General features: G+C 50.9%; 1 protein-coding gene across 10 annotated transcripts in view; it reads left to right on the top strand.

The window, feature by feature from the left end:
• Window positions 1-18,889, top strand: part of CUX1 (cut like homeobox 1) — a 366,222-nt gene that overhangs the window by 75,933 nt on the left and 271,400 nt on the right. For all 10 annotated transcript variants that reach the window (XM_053930362.1, XM_053930359.2, XM_053930356.2 and 7 more), the window contains exon 2: window positions 8,510-8,620. In XM_053930362.1, the coding sequence (XP_053786337.1) occupies window positions 8,510-8,620 (111 nt within the window). The remainder of the gene's footprint in view (window positions 1-8,509; window positions 8,621-18,889) is intronic.

Genomic DNA, 18,889 nt, shown 5'->3' with positions numbered 1-18,889 from the left:
AGATGCCAGACAGCAGGACCGACCCAGATGGTGAGGCGGAGGGGTGGGGAGGCTCACGGGAGGAGTAGGGTCTTTGGGCCCCAGGAGGAGTACGAGAGCAGAGAAGGGCGAGGCACTCCTGTGGTTTGGAGCCCAATGTGTCTGGAAAGGCTGCAGCTGGCAGGAAACTGAGTTTTGTTTTTCGATCCAGACAAAGAGTGTGGCGGGAAAGAGTGCTGCTTAGGGAACAGACATTTTTGTAGCTCAAAACTGGTCGGGTGTCAACGACTTCATATGGTTCAATTAGTACGGAAAGCTGAGTTCTTCTCATTAGGGTTAAAAGACGTCTTTTCCCCTTCCTGCAACAGCCCTGGGCTGCCTGCGCCTCCTCTCAGTGGCATGGGTCTCTCCGCGCCCGAACTCCATTATGCATCATCGAGACTGTCTCTCACGTCTCCCTGTTTAAATGGGAGTCTGGCAAGTGCTGTGTGTACTGTGATGCTTGTTGGATACATCTGGCATTTCTGTCTTTGTGTAGTGGGTTTTCGACGGGGTGAAAAGCAGTCGAAAACAAGATCTTGGTTCTGTTGAAATTTCTTAATACTGAGGACTTCACAAAAAGGCTGTATGAAAACTTTGTGCTCATAGATTTCTTAGGCCAGTTTATTTATTTTTACTCAATTTTGTTTTCTGAGTATGCCCTCATTTGATCCAAAATCAAAGTTCTATTAAAAAATATACACTGAGAATCCCACCCCCACCTCTATCCCTTCCTGCCTGCACCACCCACGGTGATGCAGCCTTTAGGTGGAAAGGCCACAGGTAGCAAGTATATGTTGGAGTGAATTGTTTCACTTGAATTTCCTCGACTGGGAATTAATATCAAGGCGTCTCCCAGCATCACGAAATACTGAGTGCATACTGGATGCACACTGGTTTAAGACTTAAAGGGGTATGAGAAAATAACCTTTATTGGAGGTGAGGTCAGGTTGAATAGTGAGAGGAAAAACAAAACTAACATTATCACTCACGGTACCAGCACTTTATCTCATCTAATCCTCATAGCAGCTCTACGAGGCATGTATTAGCGTCCCTCTACAGGCACCCCCTGCAGTACCCATTCCTGGCCCCAAACATTCTCTCCTTTCTCTGGAGTACTGAGGAAGAGGACACCCCCCACCCCCCGATGCCAGAAATACAGCCACTGCGCTCTGTGAGGCCTGGCCAGGAGGTTGTGTGGTTGCGTTTTTATCATTTGACTCTAACCACCAAGATAGGAGAAGATGGCTGGCTGGGTTTGCTGGGCAGATTTCAGCGAGGGCTGAAACCCAGTGCTTCTGACTAGGCCCCTGGCTAACTAGAAACTTGAACTATAAGGCTGACCCCTGCTTGTTCACACACCCACGTTTTTGTTCCCTGAGTCAGAGTACCGCAGGGAGTGATTAACCCAGAGAGCTCACCTCTTGTCCACCCAGTTCAGCCAGTGTGTGCTGCGCACCTACTGTGTGTTGGGCTCTGTACAGGGCACTTAAGGCTCTCGGGAAAGCACTTCCTCCCTGAGTACCCCCTGCTGGGATCTCCCTCTGGGGCCTCAGAAATGAAGCAGATGTGGACCACCTAATGGGGAGAACCTCAGCAGCGAACCCCGTGTCTGCTTTGCCCTTTTCCCCTATGAGCACTGTTGGAATGGACTTTTCCAGTCCTGTTTCCCCTTTCCCGTTCAGAGGGTAGAGCTGTGATCAAAGTCACTTCCTGGGCTACTTCAGCAGGAAGGGGCCCCGCTCAGCCATATACTCCCAATTCTTACAAGAATAGCACCATTCTGCAGCTTGACCCAGGATCCCGTTAGGGTGAGTGAGAGGAGAGAGTGTGTCCCCTCCAGGTTCCCCTTTCCTCTTCCTCAGCCATCCTTGCCTTCCAGAGCCGGCTCCGTCAGCCTTTCCTCTTCAGCCTCCTGACCTAGTAGTTCCAGGCTACTCTCTGCCATTCAAGGGCTCAGTGCCCGTTTTATTTTACTTTATTTTATTTGCAGCCATCTCTGTTTCCTACTAGAAAGAAGCCTTGCCAGTCTGCAGAGTTCTTCGTTTTGTCCCCTTTCTGCTTATATTGGTCCCTCTGCCCAGAGTCCATCCCAGCTGGCCTGCAGGCTCTCCTTCAAGGTGCTATTATTTTCATGAAACTGTTTCTAATTTTCTCCCAAGGAGAAGTAATTTTCCTCCTTTGAGCCCTGTAGCACTTTTTCCTGGACTTCTGTTACAGCATTTAGTTTGTTTTGCCTTTTATTTTCAGCTTATTCTTCCATTTGTTAAATTTTGACCAGTCACCTGTGATATGCCCCAGCACCCTGTCAAGTGCTGAGAACGCCCTGGTGAGCACAACGCAGGCCTTGCCAGAGCGCACGGCCTCCGGGTGTGGAACTGCAAACTAGGGTCCCTGCCAGAGGCACAGTTCACGGGGTGGGGCACACACCTTACTGCTGCTCCTGGGCAAGGGATGGGGGTAGGGAAGTGGTGGTTGAGCGGAGGTCTGACAGTTTTATGGAAGAGAGAAAGGAAAGGCTCAGCGGAGGAAACAGCCGTGCTGAGGGTCTGAGGGGAGGGAGTGGACCCAGTCCTCTGGGGACACGAGAGGAAGACCCACGTGCCCATGTACGGGCCTGGTGGGCCCTCGGTGGTCTCACCCCAGGCCCCCTCAGAAGCCACGGAAGGCATTCGAGCAAGAATGGCCAGCTCTAATTTGGGTTATGACATGGCATGCCCCCTTCCTTAGGATGCATGTGTTGGTGAGATTGCGAGCGGGAAAGTGGTAAGTAGGGATTAAGTGTCTGAAAAAAAAAACACTTGAGAAATACGGGGTCAGACTTGGTTCTCTACTTAAAGTTATAAAGTAAGTGAAAACATACCATCGACTTTGGGAATTCTGCAGGGTTCTTCTCTAGAGAGAGATCACTGTCAGTCCACGCACCCACGAACAGAACAAATGCACTTCCTTTAGTGCTGCGTAGGAGCACCTTTCTGGGGATGAGGCATTCGTAGGTCCTTATCAGCCCTTCAGAACCTACGTTGTGTCATTATAGGGAAAAAATGAGATTTTAAAACATAAATGTTTACTTTTTAGGAGTAGTCATTACATTTACATGCTCAAAGTTCAACCTGTAGAACAGGTAGACGGTGAGAGGACTTCCCTCCCTGCTCCCAGTGCCCCTCCTGTTTGCTCCCCCCCCACCCAGGGTGCGCAGTGGCAGCCGCCTGTCGCCTGTGGAGCCCCCCAGAGAGGTCTTGTGTGTGAGCCCAGTGCGCGTGCATGTAGACCTGTGTGCTCACGGTGGACGCCCCGGGCACTGTTTGGGACACGTCTGGGGAGTGGCTTTTACATTTCTCATTGAAGATTGCTGTTGTCTTGTCGGTCCCAAGCAGCCTGCCTCTCAGCCCCCGCCACTACTTCCATGGCCTCGGCTCCCTGATGGCACTTTCCTGTCATGTGCCCCCACCCCATCCCCACCCTCACCCTGGGGGGACCTGCCCAGGCTCCTGGTTCCTCTGAGCCCTCCTTCTGGGTGTCGAACAGCACCTTCCCCATGGGTTTGTGCCAGGTGCTCCGTGAGCCCAGATGAGGAGGAGGAGGGTGACTGGGACTGAGCCAGTCTCGCCCACAGGCCGCCGCCAAGATGGGCATCTTTCACAAAAACTTGAAGAGCTTTCTTGCTGGCAGTGTGTTCATACTTTTCTACCTTCTGTTTCTGTTTTTGTTCCGCTGGCCTGGTCCCTTCTGTCTGGTCACTCTTCCATGCCTGCCTACTTTCTTCGGCTGGACCGTGGGCACCTGGGTTCAAGGTCAGCTCTCAGTTCATCTGTTCATCCCTGGTGTCCCCAGCCTAGCTGGGGAACTGGTAGCAGAATGACTTGAGGCCTGAGGTCAAGTGCATGGCTCTGATAGTACAGAAAACTTTACCTTGATGGAGCACGTGACGCACATTATCCTAGAGAATGTTATTTGAACAAAACTACACAGGCTGCCGCAGAGATGGAGCCTGGATCCCAAGCCAGGGTTCTGTGAGGCCACTGTCTGAGGGCGGGCAATGTTCTGTGTAGGGGCCGGGGAGGGGGCGACAAGAAGGAGGCTGGCAGGTGGGCTTGGGCCCTCCGACTCTTTCTAGCCAGAGGAGCTAATATTTGTCCAAATGGTTCTGTTGCGGGAAACAAAATAGGAAATGTCACGCGGGCCACCTGGTGTGGAACTGTGGCTGGCCTTTCTCCTTTCGCACAAGTACTCTTTGTTTTCACTAATAAATCCTTTTAAATTCTTATATAGGATTTGCTGTTTGATTAGTTCACCAGACCCTGAAGAAACATCAGATGCATGAACTCTTGGGTTCAAAGTTAGCGACAATAAAAAGACAATGCTGGCATTGCTGGGGCAGTTAGCTGGTGATTTCGCTGTGGGCCCAGGGGTGCTGGGGGGACAGGGGGCCTCTCCACAGGCCTGACCTGGCCTGGCCTGGGAAGAGACAGTCTCACAAAAGTGGCACTGCAGACAGCTCCCAGTTTAAACAGGCAGCCGACACACACCCTTTAGAGGCAAGCAATTTCAAACTGATCATCGACATTATTGAAAGGCTTGTTTTATCTGGGAAGGATTTTTCCCGCAGTTTCTTTTAAATAGGGTGTTTTGTGGTTGCTGTTTATTTTTTATGTTTAATAAATCTTGATACTTGTCGAGAGGCTGAGGTTCAGGCAGAGAGATCCTTTAAGGATCTGTCAGAAATGGAGAAAAAGCGTGCCAGAAGTTATAATCCATGAGGAAAATAGGATTGCCGCCACCCGCAGCTCTTTGGCAGCCCCCCACTTTATAGAGAGAGGTGTCCCTGTGCACGCTGAGCCCTTGGTCCCACAGTCGGGGGTCTTTCCGTGGACCTTGCCGCTTCCTGACATCAGTCATCCCCTGGTCACTTAGAAAGAAAACCCCGCAGTTTCTCCAGGTGCCATCCTGGCAAGACGCTTTCCAGTACTTTCTCCAGCTCTTCCGGCCTACTTGGAAGTGCCTCTGTGTTCAGGGCCCGTGGGTTTGCTGCCAGCCCTGCCAACTTCCCGTCACCTCAGATCTGGGGCGGTCAGGTGTTTGCAGCAGCAGAAGAGTTCTCAGTAGTGCTGAGGGGACACCCTCCTCTGCCCTTCCCCAGGAACGCCTGGCTTGGCCGAGTGGCGTTTTCTGTGCCTGGCCAGGGCGCAGTGCACCGGGCAAGAGACAGCTGTTGTTTTGACAAAGGACGTGCTCGCCTCACGTTTCGCATCAGCAGAGCGAGTTAGGCGGTCATCACCATGCCCGGGCAGGTGGGCATGCACACCGTGAACACTCGTCTGTGGGGGGCGCTGTGTAAAATACATTTCTGTAGTTACATGCTGTGTGTTTTATCACGTTAGCAGGATTTTTTAAATTAATATATAATGTAGTGTTTCCAGTTAGGTAATCCGTGCACATGGCAAAATGGCCAAAAGATACACACACACACACACACACACACACACACACACTGAAGAGCAAGCCCCTTCTTTCTTTTCCCTGGCGCCCCCTCGGAGCCAAGGACAGCTACAGGTGTTTTCTGTGACTTGCTAGAGATAGTCGAACTTATGCAGGCATGTGTATAGAGGCTGTCTTACACAGTGTCGGCATGGTTCTGCACTTCGCTTTTCTCGCTTACCCGTGCCTTGAAGATGACCCCATCTCATACAGTGCACGTAGGACTGTATTTGTTTCTAGCCACTGCAGAATGATCCTGCAGTGGATATGCTAGTATGGCATCGCTGGATATTTAGGGGTTTGTCTTCCTCTACACTCTTTGCAAGTAGGTAATGCCTTTCGGATGTGGGGACTCTCCGTGCTCCTTTTCCACCTGTGACCAGTGACTCGGGGGCTGAGGGTTCTGTATTTTAGACCCCACTGCCAGCCCCCAAACACGTTAAATTCCCTTGTTCATGTGTTGTTATATTTGACACTTTGAGTGTAGGCCGGCTAGGTAGACAATAAAACAATATTTGGCTTATGTTTAATAGCTGTCTCCTCCCTTTGTGCTGCCCCCACAGCCTGAGAAAGCCTTGGTGTCCTTTAGGATTCAGTGGTGTTTTCTCAAGGGACTAACTAGGTCAGAGATTGTGAGGCTTACATCCGACCAACAGAACTTGGAGAGGTGACAGCTCCCCACGGCGCCCCCACCCCGTCCCACACCCAGAGATGTAGGCGCTCAATCTCTCCTCCTCACGGTGCCTGTCTGTTTTCGTGGTGGCAGGTGGCAGTGTGGTATTAAATTTGGAGACCCCCATCGGTTTCTCACGTGGACCTGCGTGTGTCTGCACGGGTGGGGGGGGAAGTGGGGCAGGCCCCTGGAGGGTTCCCGACTGCCAGCAGCAGGTCTCCTCAGGCTCGCTGGCCCTGCAGCCCTGTGATAAAGGTGGGCTTTCCTTCCAGCAAGTGACCTGTCCCAGGCTCGGGCAGGCTAGGGCTCGTGGGGAACCTCGGGGATCAGAGGGTCCCACAGACCAGACGTGGTGCTCTCCAGCGTCTTCAAAGCAACTCCCCACCGCCGCTGTCCCCGAGCTCTTCCCTCTCGGGAGCCCCCAGCCCCCAGCACTTGGCCACAGAAGTCTCCCAACACTGCTGATTTTGTGTCCCTCCTCCCCACCCCACCCCCGCCCCTATCTGGAAGTAGGGGCCCCACTGAAAGCAGTCAGGGCTCTTTGTTTTTCTCCAAGTTTCTGCATCCGTGTGTGATTGGAACGAGACATCAACTTTACATTTTTTGTCATATTTCAATATTGGCTTTTTTCCCCCCTTCTTGAAGTCTCCCTTTATAACTTCTGCTGCTGCTGCTTAAATATAGATGTCTCAGTCCTCCTCCTACCAGATTGTTTATATTTTTGAGAAGCCTTCTGCTTCTCTGCGACTGCTCTCTCTCCTCTCCCTCCATCCCCACGTTACCACATTGGTTTCGGTTGCTCTTTTTTCTCCTGCCTTCACTTGACTGGGTTGTGTTTCAAATGTGGTCTATCAAAGTGTGCAGTGTTTCCCTCTTTTCTGCAGTAGCTTTGACATCTGTTCTTGAATTCCAGCCCACGTTATTCTTTTGGACTTGTTTGCCCGAGATTTGCCGTAATGCCAGAAACTCTAAAGGGGAAAGTGTGGTGTGGTGTTCTCCCCTCACCCCATGGCACCCCTCCCCTGCCCTTAAAGCTGTGTACAGCTCGAGGGCACACTGGATGTTGGTCCCAGCGCTCTGTCATCCCGTCTGGCAGTGGCTCACCCCACGAGCGAAGAGTCCCCCAGCAGGGCTTACAGACTGCCTCAGTATTTCCACCAAAAAGGAAAGCAGGTGGAGCTCCGTGCAGTGGAGGGAGGGTGGGTGGAGGAACACTCACCTGCTTCCCAGATGGCTCTGGACGGGGTTGCACTTTGATTTTCCCTGCCGCCAGCCTTTGAGGGGGTCTTCACTCAATGGTGCCCATGCCTGGGGGAGGGACGGTCCAGGCCATTGAGAAGACACGTGGGGCAGCTACTTTAATCCTAAGCAGAATGTGCTAGCATGTCTTTTTAAAATGGGCCTCCCGATGGCTCTGGGAACGTGTCCTTGAGCCCCTGCTGTCGGCCTGGAACACGTTTCTGGGCCCGGTCTGCTGCGGGCTTGTGTGAAACAGGCCCTTTTGGTGACTGCTTCCAGGACTGTGAGGTCAGGGTCAGGGCACAAGCTCTCTGATGCTTTGCGTGTCCGCGTGTCGTATATGGCAGAGCCCAGAGCCCTTCGTCCCTCACAGGCCCTCTTATAGGAAGCCCACTCCTGGGGTTTCTCAGAGTTCCAGTGCCACTGGAACAGTTCGAGAACACGCACTGTTTCCAGGCGCCTCGTTTCTGAAAGTTTACCAGATACAGGAAAGCATCGTTCTTGGAATTTGCCTTATGAAGGTTCCGCTGGGAAGCAAGCGTCAGGTTAACTTTAATGGTCCTGGAGACGATGTCTCGCCCCACAGTAAATATTTCTTGAATGAAAGCAAACGAAGTGTCATTACAAAAGAGCCTGGGCTGCACTGGTGAAGGACAGCCACACGGAATGCCCGGTGAGGCGGGCGCAGGGCGAGTCAGAGGGACAGAGCACAGAGATGTGACCAGAGGAGCCACTTGTTAAGAACAGGAGTGAGTGACTCCAGGGAGGCATGGCATTTGGGCATTGGCCAGGCTCTGGTTTCAGCAAAGAAAAACGTGTCTGCGTGTACTGTTACAGAAACAGTCACTTGTGAGGTGGCGTCAATACACACATCAGAGCTGAGCGAGCCTGGTGTCCTCAAACCTGCGGGCGGGGCGGGAGGGGAGCCACGGGACTGTGCCCATCCCCCTGTCTGCTGCCCCCGGTGCCCCTCTGCAGAGGAGCTGGCTGTCCCCGGAGTGCAGGGGCTCTCCCCAGTGTTCTGGTCAGACGCAAATGTGATCTCCCCTGGTACAAAGTGCAAGTACAACCTTATCTTCCTCTTTTTGTTTCTCTCAACAGAGGGAACTCGATGCCACCGCAACAGTATTGGCGAACCGGCAAGATGAAAGCGAGCAGTCCAGAAAGCGGCTCATCGAGCAGAGCCGCGAGTTCAAGAAGAACACTCCAGAGGTGAGGCAGTGTTTCGTCCAGGTCTCCCTGAAGGGGCCTCACTATCCTGGTACATACTCAGAAGATGTGTTGTAGGCATTTCATCTCTGCCAGACAGACAATCCACCTCTCTCTTTCAGTTGCCCTCAGTCCCATACCAGCAGACTGCATGCATGCTTCCAGGGGGCCGGGGAATGCGGGCACCGATAGGTTGTCGGAGCAAATTAAAGTGTGAGCTAGTCCCAGATGTACACACAGGTGTGTGGCCGTGTCAGATCCTCGGGCCGTCCTGGCCTCTGGCCCCTGTGCTCCCGCCCATGTCACCCTGAGTCCATGGAGGGTCACTGAGTATGAGGACACAGAGGCAGAGGGGGAGATGGGCTGTCCCAGGATGCAGTGTGCCAATACTTCTTGTAAATCAGACATTTAGTCTGGTAAGGCCTTTAAAACGCCTGTGATTCCTGCAATATGCTTTAAAGGGCACTGGAAATGTGCTCTTCAGGCGCTCCTATTTTTATTTTTTGTAAGTTTGTGTTTCGGAGAGCAGTGTTTGGAGTAGTTGGGGCAGCATTTTCCTGGCCTGCTTTCTAGGTCCTTTTTACCCTCAGTCCCTACCAGAGGCTTCGTAAGAAATAAAAAGTGTTTTGCGGACAGTTGCGCAGATGTGGGAATTGCTTTTCAGGGAGCTTCTGCCAGTTTGGCCCATGACGGTTCTTGTGCCGTGGGTTCTTCCAGCCTCCTGCACCCCCCACTCAGGGGCGAATGAGCTGCGGCTGCTCATGGCTCTGGCCCTGGCTCCCAGGCTTCTGGATTCTTCCATGCAGGACAAAGGAACAGGCCTGGAAGAAAAGCTGCTTTCTGGGAGGGGTGCCTCTAACTTTTATAATATGCCTCATTTACAATATACAGAAATCCTGAAAAATGATGTGTGCATTGAATTTTTAAAAGTGGACTCATTTTACGTGTTCCAGAGGAGCTTGCTATTTAGGGAAGAGCTACTGTGAATCATTTGGGGAAACTAGCTAACCCTCATTTTCAGAATAAATATGTTGGGAGAGGACATGATATTTCAGGGGAAAGAAAGAGGACCCTAGGGTCAGACCTACCTAAAGGTTTTAAATTTGAGACCTACCATTTACCCTCTTTACCCCACCCTGCCCTTAAGCCTGGATCTCCCGTATTTTATCCGACCAGAAATGCAGATCAGAGTAATTCGTGCCTGGGGGTTGCGCCCTTTGTGCAGTTTTTCGGGGAGCTTGTGTTCTCCATGTTCCTCCTTGTGCTGAGTGAAGACAGGAGCGAAGAAAGGAACCAAGGGCAGGACTTCCTTCCGTTGCTGTCCTCCTCTGAGGCTGCCCCGGAGGAGGCCTTCCCAGAGGGCCTGGCAGTGGGCTTTCCCAGCTTTTGCCCCTGACTTTGATCCCCCTGGCCCTCCCATCATGTTCATCTCTTGAGCCACTCCCAGCACTGTTGAAGTAAGCAGCGGTCATCTGCTGTCCTGTGTTCTTCCTGTCCCTCCTTTGGTGACTATATGTCCAGGAGTATGCGTAGAAAATCTGAGAAAGAAAGTTAAGGTCATCCTTCTGAGGGGCCAGACAGTGATGAGTAAATCTAATCAGTCCTACGACAAGACAAGCACTGTGGAGAGGATGAAGCAGAGAGTTGGATTCTTGGGTGTTCCTCTGGAGTTGCAGACCCCAGGTGGCTGCTAGGGGCACGTGTCTTCCCCCGCCCGCCTGGCCGCTGAGGGCTGCCTAGGCTGGTAAACTGATTGGACTGAACTGGGCCCAGTCTCTCCACTGACGTCTAAACAGGCCTCTTTTTGCAGGAACTGGGGACCAGCTCTCATGGCTTGTGTTGAATCCCATGCTAGTTACTTGAAGGGACCCGGCCTTAAATTGCATTTTGTCTCCTAATCCCCATAAATAGAAGAGGCTTGGGAAGGGACAGCCTGGCTGGTAAATGCCATTTGGGGCACTTCTTCTCGGGGCACATTTTCAGACATTGTCTTCTGTGGACAAGGGTACCCAGAAACCTTCCTGGAAGGGGATGGAAGTTGTCATCCTGCTTGTTTCTGGCCTCTGCCATTTGTTCAAGGCCGTACCCACTCGGCCTGCTTCCACTGCAGTGGGTCTTGCTCAAATCTCCAGCCCGAATCTCCGGTAAGTGTGGGAGGTGACACTGCTGGCAGGCTCCCCCTGCTCCTCTCTTGCATTTTCCTATCCCAGGTCCATCCTAGAAATCTGTGTGGGCCCCTGTCGGAACCCTGAGTTGAGACCTGGCGCAGGAGTCAGTCAGGTTCATTTATGCCACCAACCACAACCTTCTCTTTGAAATTTTGAAGCCATCTAAGGCCATAGTGGAGGTGGGGGAGGGGTAGCTGCAGCAGCGGGGGTCCTCTGGGTCCCCCAGAGGGAGGGGAGTGTGCGGGGAGTGGCCTGGTGGTAAATGTGGGTGCTCTGGTGAGTACGGGGCCTGGGGTCTGGAGAGGATATTGGATTGTCCCTTTGCTTGGAGTTTTCAGTTCAGAGGGGCCCAGCTTCTCTTCGACATCAGCTACTGCTCCGACTCTACTGTTGGACAGATTATTAAAGAAGGGAGGAAACAGATTACCGCTTACTGTAGAGGGAATGTTCTAGAAAAATGGACCTGTGAAAATGAAGGTTGCTTAGAACTTTGTTCTCAGGAATAAAAAAGAAATTGGCTTGCTGGCAGAAAGGAGTCTCTTCACGTGGGCCCAGCCTAGGAGATTGGTGCCTCACGTGGCTGGCCAAGTGAGGACTGCCCTGCTCGAGGGGGAGCAACTGAGAAAGGCCAGGGCCAGGGGTGCGCTCGCGTGTTGTGTCAGGCGTGTTCATTCTCAGTGAAAAAGCTGGCATTCCTCATTGCTCTGGGAAAGAGGAAGATGTCCTCCCAGTGTCTGTTGAATATCGAGTGAGTCTAATAGGCAGGATTAGTCACTGGGGTGAAGGCAGAGGTGAGTGAGGTTTTCTCTCAACAGAGAATTTGTGTTTTCCTAGACCGGCCCTGCCCAAGCGCGTCTGGGAAACCTCAAGTCCAGACGGACAGGTGGGCTCTAACGATGGGCGGCCTCCAGGACAGCCATTCCTTGGGACAAGCCCCAGGCACACAGAGAGGCTGGCACCGGGGTGACCAGAGCCTTGAATATCTTTTGCTTAGAATAATTTTTTTTTTAATTTCAGTTTTATGTCATTAGATTAATACATACATAGTCAGTTGATATTATTGCTTATATCTTTTAACCTCAAAATTGTAGTTAGTTTGAAGGACATTGTAATGACTTTGCAAATACTCGTCAAGTTTTATGCATTTCTTTGATTCAAACTAATGAGCTCCTTTCAAAGAAAAACATTTTTTAATTTTAATTTTGTAACTAACCATTCATTTCCTTTTGAATTAATAATTGACATTTGAATGTAAAAAACTGTGGGGGTATTTCTAGGTTGTGTCGTTTTCCATGTTATGTCCGCAGGTGACTTACCTGCAGAAATAGTACAGCTGTTGCTGTTGGGCAAATCACTTAGCCTCCCAAAGTCTCAGCTTCATTATCTGTAAAAATGTGAGTCCAGCCCGTGTTTGTCAGTAAGTCAGTACTAGTAGAACACATGAGATGTAGCTTTCTGCTCCTCAAAGCTAGTTCAGGGAACTTAAAAAAAAAAAAGCAACAAATACAGGTAGTTTCAACCAAAGTGTTCCAAAAGCTGGTTTGTGATAATAGTCTGTCATTTCACAGACACCTTTGAACACCTTCCCTGCGTCAGACGGTTTGGCCCTGGGGGTAGAATCCTGTCCCTGTTCTTACAAAGTTTCTTGTCTTCATACCACGCATGTAGAACATTCTGTCATGGCATGTTAAGTGCTAGGATGCTATAACTGGAATCTTCTGAATGCAGACTTTCCCCCCCAGAAACACTTGCGTATCCGTGGTGTAAGGTTCCAAGCCACGTGTACCTCAGGAACTCTTACTCTAGGTACACGGCGCTGCGTTAGGCCTTGGTTCTCAACTTGTGAAATATTGGTGAGTGGTAAGGACTTGCTCCCCTGAAAAACGCACATATTTGCATGTGGTTTCTCTTGGACTCTGAGACTCATGTGGACCCCTGGCTTAGAGGACAGCTCTGGGGAACACATTGGCAGCTGTGGCATGCCACTCTGGGAGCATCCTACGTGTCTCCTCCTTCACCCTCCTCCTAGTTGTGCTCGGATGAGAGGGATGCAAGGTGGGGCAGGGGCTGCGTGAGAGATCAGTGCCAACGCCCTTACCTCTGGGCAGAGGCCGCCGTGCTCCCACCTCCAGGCTGGGCACTGAGGCAGAGGAACTGGGCCACCCACGTTGTGATGAGGGTCCCGCAGGCTGGCAGCAGGCACAGGCACCTCTGCATTGATGACGTCTTTCTTCTGCCCGAGGCTGGTGAAGGGCAAGGCCAGGCAGGTGGCAGTGTGCACAGGGGAGGGGAGGCAGTAGCTTTCTTGAGGCCGGGTAGTGTTAGAACTCTGTGCCTGGTAGGCGAAAGCCCTTGTCTTCTGCTCTTCTGTTGCTTTGACCAGAAATCTGAGGCACAGGCAGGCCAGGACTACCTTCGATGCCCCAGATGGCATCTGTGCTAATGGCATCTGTATTGATAAAGCTGACCGCGGACTGGATCAGTGGGGACGTGGAAGCATGCAGGTGCCACGACTTAGAAACCCCCAGGGAACCGGCCAACTCCTCACTTCTGGAAACCGAGTTATTGCCCATCAGGGGCCATGAAAGGGACAGCACTAGGGTTCGTGATTCTGCCTAGGAACTGCTTTCTACTTGCTTTTTCATTTGGTTAATTTTTATGTTTGCTCCTCAGACCAAAGTTTGACTCGAGGTTGTCACAGCTGCTGCTCAGCCAAGCTTGAGACTTGATCCCAGGCGGTCTGGGCGCAGAGTCGATGCTCTTAACTCTCAGGCCGTGCTGCCTCCCCAGCAGACCCTGAAGCGGGAGCAAACACCAAAGAGGCTCAGCACAGTGCAGGCCCTAAGGGGGAGTCACAGGATGTTTGCAGGGGAGCGCTTCCAGCTCCCCAGTCTGTGCTCTTTGAATAAGATGCTCGACCATCAGAAGAAAAGTCTTCAGTGCTGGCCTTGCTTCCTGAAAGAGCACAGGGATGTTTTTTGTTTTGTTACAATTTTTTTTTTTTCAGTAAGGGAAGAACCACCCTTTATGGGGGGAGATGAGAGGAGGAGAGCCACAGACCTGAGATGCAGTGATTTTTGTCATAAAACCACCCTCCAGGTTTGTTTTTGACCTGTCACTGTGTCCAGCTCCTTCCCTGGAATGTGTCTTAGGCATCTCTCTCTCTGACTTTGCAAGGTTCATTTATGTTTCCTGCAGGAGGGACCACAACTCTTCTGTGATATTTAAGACTGAGCTGTGATTCCGGAGCTCTCATTGGGCATTTTGCCCCTGAGGTATTTTTGCCTAAATACGTCTTGCTCCGGAGTGTTCATCCTCGTGACACCTGGTCTACCACGCTCACTTTCTGGATTTGTGTTTTCTACATCTGTGCTGCCCAGTGCACGTGGCTTCTTTCCATGCCACCATCTCTCGCTTCTGCCACTGTCGGCAGAACTCGGCCCCAACCCTGACCATTTGGGCGTGGCTCCATGGGGTCAGCGCTGGGACTGACCACCCCTTCCTCACTCGCTGTCCCCACCAGGGCGGGTGGCCCTGGGCCCGACGCCAGCCGCACCCTCACAGCCCGCCTCCTGGATCAGCATGCCTGACTCTGACAGGGAATGTTCTTTTTATTGCTGACATAACTGCCTGTTCCCTGGCGTTCATTTCCCGAGTGCTAGAATCTTCATTTGCTCTTTCTGTCTCAGGCTAGAGTGTTTTTTCTGAGTTTTACATTCCTGGGAAACTGTTGTAAAAAATCAGGAGTCGCCTTGAGGTATGACTCGGGATGAAATCTCGTGCCATCATTGGAATGGGCCTGATGCGTAGATTCCTTTGGACTCTGGCAGGTGGGTGGGGGGTGCGGGTGTGTTCTTTCAGAAGACCACGGTCACCTTTTCACTGATCGTGGTGGACTGCTTCTGAGAAAGATGAAATCATGTGCCCCACACTGTCTCCTTCACACGTAGCCACCTGCCCCCCTTTCACCGATGTGAGGGGGACAAAAGGAGGGGAAGATGCCACGAAGTTTTGACTCTTTTTTTTTTTCCCTCCCTGTGAGAAAAGGAGTCAGCAGGCGGGGGGAGGAATATATAGTCGTGGCCCAGGCCCAAATGCATTTAGTCATTGCCTCTACAGCCTTTATATAGACACTGCAGGGAGTGACTCAGCCTGGAAAAAGAGAGTCACTTAAAAATAAAGTCGCGATTCAAATGGACACGTCCTGCACAGGCCGCCTCGAGACAGCGTGGCTGGGGCCTGGTGAGAAGCCTGGAGGGCGTCTTCACCCTGCAGGACCCTGCTGGTCCCCCAGCCGGTGGGGCAGCAAAGGTGCGGACAGTTGTTCCAGCCGCATCGTGGAACTGGAGTGAGGGGTAAAGGAGCCCACGTCCTCGCTGTGCTTTCTGAACTCTAAGACAGCGCTCCCGTGACTTCGCTGTGACTGGACAAGTGTGTGTGTAGGGTAGTCACTGAGCTCTCAACCCTTCCCTTGCTTTAAACAGACTGGCAGACTGGAAGCCTATACAGCTCTCCAGTTCACCACGCAGCTTTTGGTTTTGCTCCTGTTCTCGTAAGAATCTAAAATCGATGTACACGAAAGACTCGAAACACCGGCATAATGTTTCTTATACCTCACTGGACACTCAAGTGAGTTAGTTGAAACCCACAGCATTGACTTGAAAAATTGTGACTTTTAAAGAGGAGAGCGGACCAGACATACCCCCAGGGACATGGGCCCTTTGGGAAGGGCAGTGGTGGGAGGGAGGGCCGCAAGCTTAGAACTAGGGATGCAGGTGGACCCTAGCTAGGAATACGGGTATCTCCCATCGTCCAACAAATTGCTCATGTTGGAGGTCCAGGAATCTAGCTTCAGCCGGCACCTCAGCCAGACGTGAGGTGCATCAGCAGCTTGGGTACCAGTGCCTGCTCCCCCTTGCGAGGGCTGGGGACCTGCCGTGCGTGGAGCTGTGCCTCCACTGTGTTTGTACTCAGCCGCCTGCCCTGAGTACTGCGGACACTTTATGACGCCTGTGGCATGGAAGGTCCTGCCGTATCTGCAGTGCAGATTTAGGAGTCTTTTCTTTACAGGACAGAATTTTATACAATGTAAGTTATATCACTCTGTAAGATTTTGTTCTCAAATAGGCAGATAACAGCCCTGACCTGCATGGCTCAGTCGGCTGGGTGTCGTCCGGCAAGGAGAAAGGTCACCAGTACGACTCCCTGTCAGGGCACGCGCCTCGGGTGCAGGCCAGGTCCCCAGTTGGAGGCATGCAAGAGGCAGCCACACATGGATGTTTCTCTCCCTCTCTTTCTCCCTCCCTTCTCTCTCTAAAAATAAATAAATAAACTCTTTAAAAAAAACAGGTAGATAATAAATAAAACTTTATTTGATACATAAATTTTATTTTATTTTTTTGTACAGAATTAAAAAGAATTCAAAAAATGCCTTCTTTTGGCAATTCTTCAAAAAGTTAAACATGGAGTTACCCTATGACATAGCACGTCCACTCCTAGGTATATATCCAAAAGGACCGAGACCACGGCCACACAGAGACTTGGGCGCGAGTGGTCACGGCAGTGTTATTCAAAATAACCAAAAAGTAGAAACAACCCAACCGGAATTTTGTTCAGCTATAAAAAGGAGTGAAGCGCTGACACATGGTACAATGTGGACGAACGTGGAAAAATTATGCCAAGTGGAAGAAGCCGGACACAGCAAGACCACGCGATGTGAAGTGTCTAGAATCTGTAGAGACAGAAAATGGGCCGGCGGTGGCCGGGACTGGGGTGGGAAACAGGGAGTGATTACCAGTGCTTTTAGGGTTTCTTCTGGGGGCATGAAAATGTCCTGGAATGTGTAGCTGGTGATGGCTGCACCAGTGCCGCTCTGTAGCAGCGCAGGGAATCGCCGCGCAGGTTTTCATTCAGTCGTTCTCTTTAGGCTCTGAGGAAAACCCCCAGCTAAAAATATCGTGTGAATTTTCATTTTGGCAGTAACAGCTTGGTGTTAGAAAGGCTACTCCAGTATTTGGCAAAATTATAAAGCCCAAATAACCAACTTTGATGTTAATCATTCTAGAATTACCCACCGTTAAGTTATAATAAGACTTTAACTAGAAAACGTTTAAAAATTAAAAGTGAACTTTTTAACTGTTACCAATTAAACTCTTTAAGACAACTTATCAACCCAAGAGGTTACTTTCTTGTTTCTTTTGGGTCCCTAGGAGAGAAAACCTGCCTCGCGTGTGATACAGTAATGAATGTAACTCAACCCTAATTCAAGCCCCAAGTCAGTAAGTGGCTGGTGGCCATGTTCTCCTTCCACGTTCCAGAGAGACACTGCAGCACGCTCTGGGGGTGCGCAGAGGCCTGGGGAGCAGAGGAATTGGCTCCGGCTTGAGCAGATTAAGTCAGGTCCTAGCTCCATGGCTCAGTAGCTTTGGGACAGAAACTTACCCTCAGTTCCATCATCAGCAGAACTGTATTCTGCCTCCTTCAAGGGGTCACAGTGCGGAATGGATGAGATTCCTGGAGGGTACATGTCCAGCCCCGGGCTGGGAGTGGAGTCGATAGCTAGTAAGTGGTGACGTGGATGTTCAGGCGGAGTGACCCTGAGCAAGGGCACTGAGCAGTCTGAGAGTTGCACCCTGTGTATGTAAATAAGCAGAACCAGTAATGAATGCCCCAGCTACTAGGCATGGGAAAAGAATTCATATGCACAGAGCATGTAGTAGCTGCTCAATAAATACTTTTCTTCCTGTGGTTTCCCCGCCCCCCCTCTACAAGTAGTTCTGCACCCTTCTCAGGGAGGGGCCAGGGGCAGTTTGAGGTGCTGAGACACTGCAGACTCTGAGAGAGAAGGTTCCAGTTCTCATAGAGGGGCAGGTAGGCAGTGACCAAATAAACAAGATACATAGATAATTTCAGGTGATGATGAGAACTAAAACAGGACAACATGGCAGTGAGTGTGGATGGGTGGAGGCTCTTCAGGAAGTCGGGGCAGGTTTTTTGAATCAAAGCATGGGAAATGTCCCTTTGCACATCCCGCCCCACTGATGAGTTTAACCGGTTGTTGAGCATCCAGGTCCCTAACACGTCTTTCTGCTCCAGGCCTGATTGTCTTTGTTTGCTCTTACTGCTCGCTTCCTTTCAGGCATCAGGTCCAGTGCCTCTACTTTCAAAGACCCGGGATGCTGTTTAATTCGGATATTAGAAAGCTTAGTTAAGAAACGTGGGCTGGAGGGAGACCTTATCGAAAAGTGCATTCTCAGGCAATCAATGAAGAGTTAACCTGTCAGTTTCTCGTCTGTGACACAGGAGCCAGAGCTGCGAGTGGGTTTGACCTCGGGGGCTGGGTGGCCTCTAGGGCCCCAGGCCGCACTTCCTTCCTGTGAGCCCCGAAGGGCGTCTGTCCACACTCACTGAAACGTCGACAGGGCTGGCATTCCCTTTCCTTCCTGAGCTCGTGTGCCGCTTCCTTCATGTGTCTAGCCCTTTTAAAGGGCTATTTTAAGCCTAACAGACAAAGCGTCTGAGAGTTTAGTAACTGTCAGGAGGAACAGACCATTAGATTGGTGAGTCGTGGAAGCTTAGTCGAGGCCAGGCCGAGTTGTGTAATCTTCCCGAGCCCCCATCTTCCCATCCAGGAAACGGGAGCGATAGCAACTATGTTGGTGTTACTGTGAGTCCGACAGAGTTGTAGAATATCCTGAATAACCCTGGCAAATAGTAGAAGCTCAATAAATGGCACACTGTGTTTATGTTATTAACATCTAATCTTTTAAGTGGAGAAATTGTGTTCCTGAATGAATTTTAAAGCTATGAAAGAATATTAAAATTCTGAAAAGTACTCTTAAAAGCATAGCGTAGGCCAATAGGTCTATAAACTATAGAATTAGTTTCTACTGTAGACCTGAATAGAGTCAGTAAAATAAAAATGTGGCCCTTCCATGTGTCCAAATGGCCATTTTTTCTCCCTTTGCTTTAGCTTTACTGTTTGTGGAAATATTTGCTGCTGGACTCTCTCTGGAAGCTGTTCTTTGCGAGTAGCCAATAACTTACCTTTCTGGTCAATGACTGCATCGTGAATGGAGAAAGTCATGCTACGCAGGATGTAATA

The sequence above is a fragment of the Desmodus rotundus genome, chromosome 1 (assembly GCF_022682495.2).
Source record: "Desmodus rotundus isolate HL8 chromosome 1, HLdesRot8A.1, whole genome shotgun sequence".
In the NCBI taxonomy this organism is placed as follows: Eukaryota; Metazoa; Chordata; class Mammalia; order Chiroptera; family Phyllostomidae; genus Desmodus; species Desmodus rotundus.
Note: the sequence above shows the minus strand (reverse complement) of the source record. Positions and strands in the feature narration are given on the sequence as shown.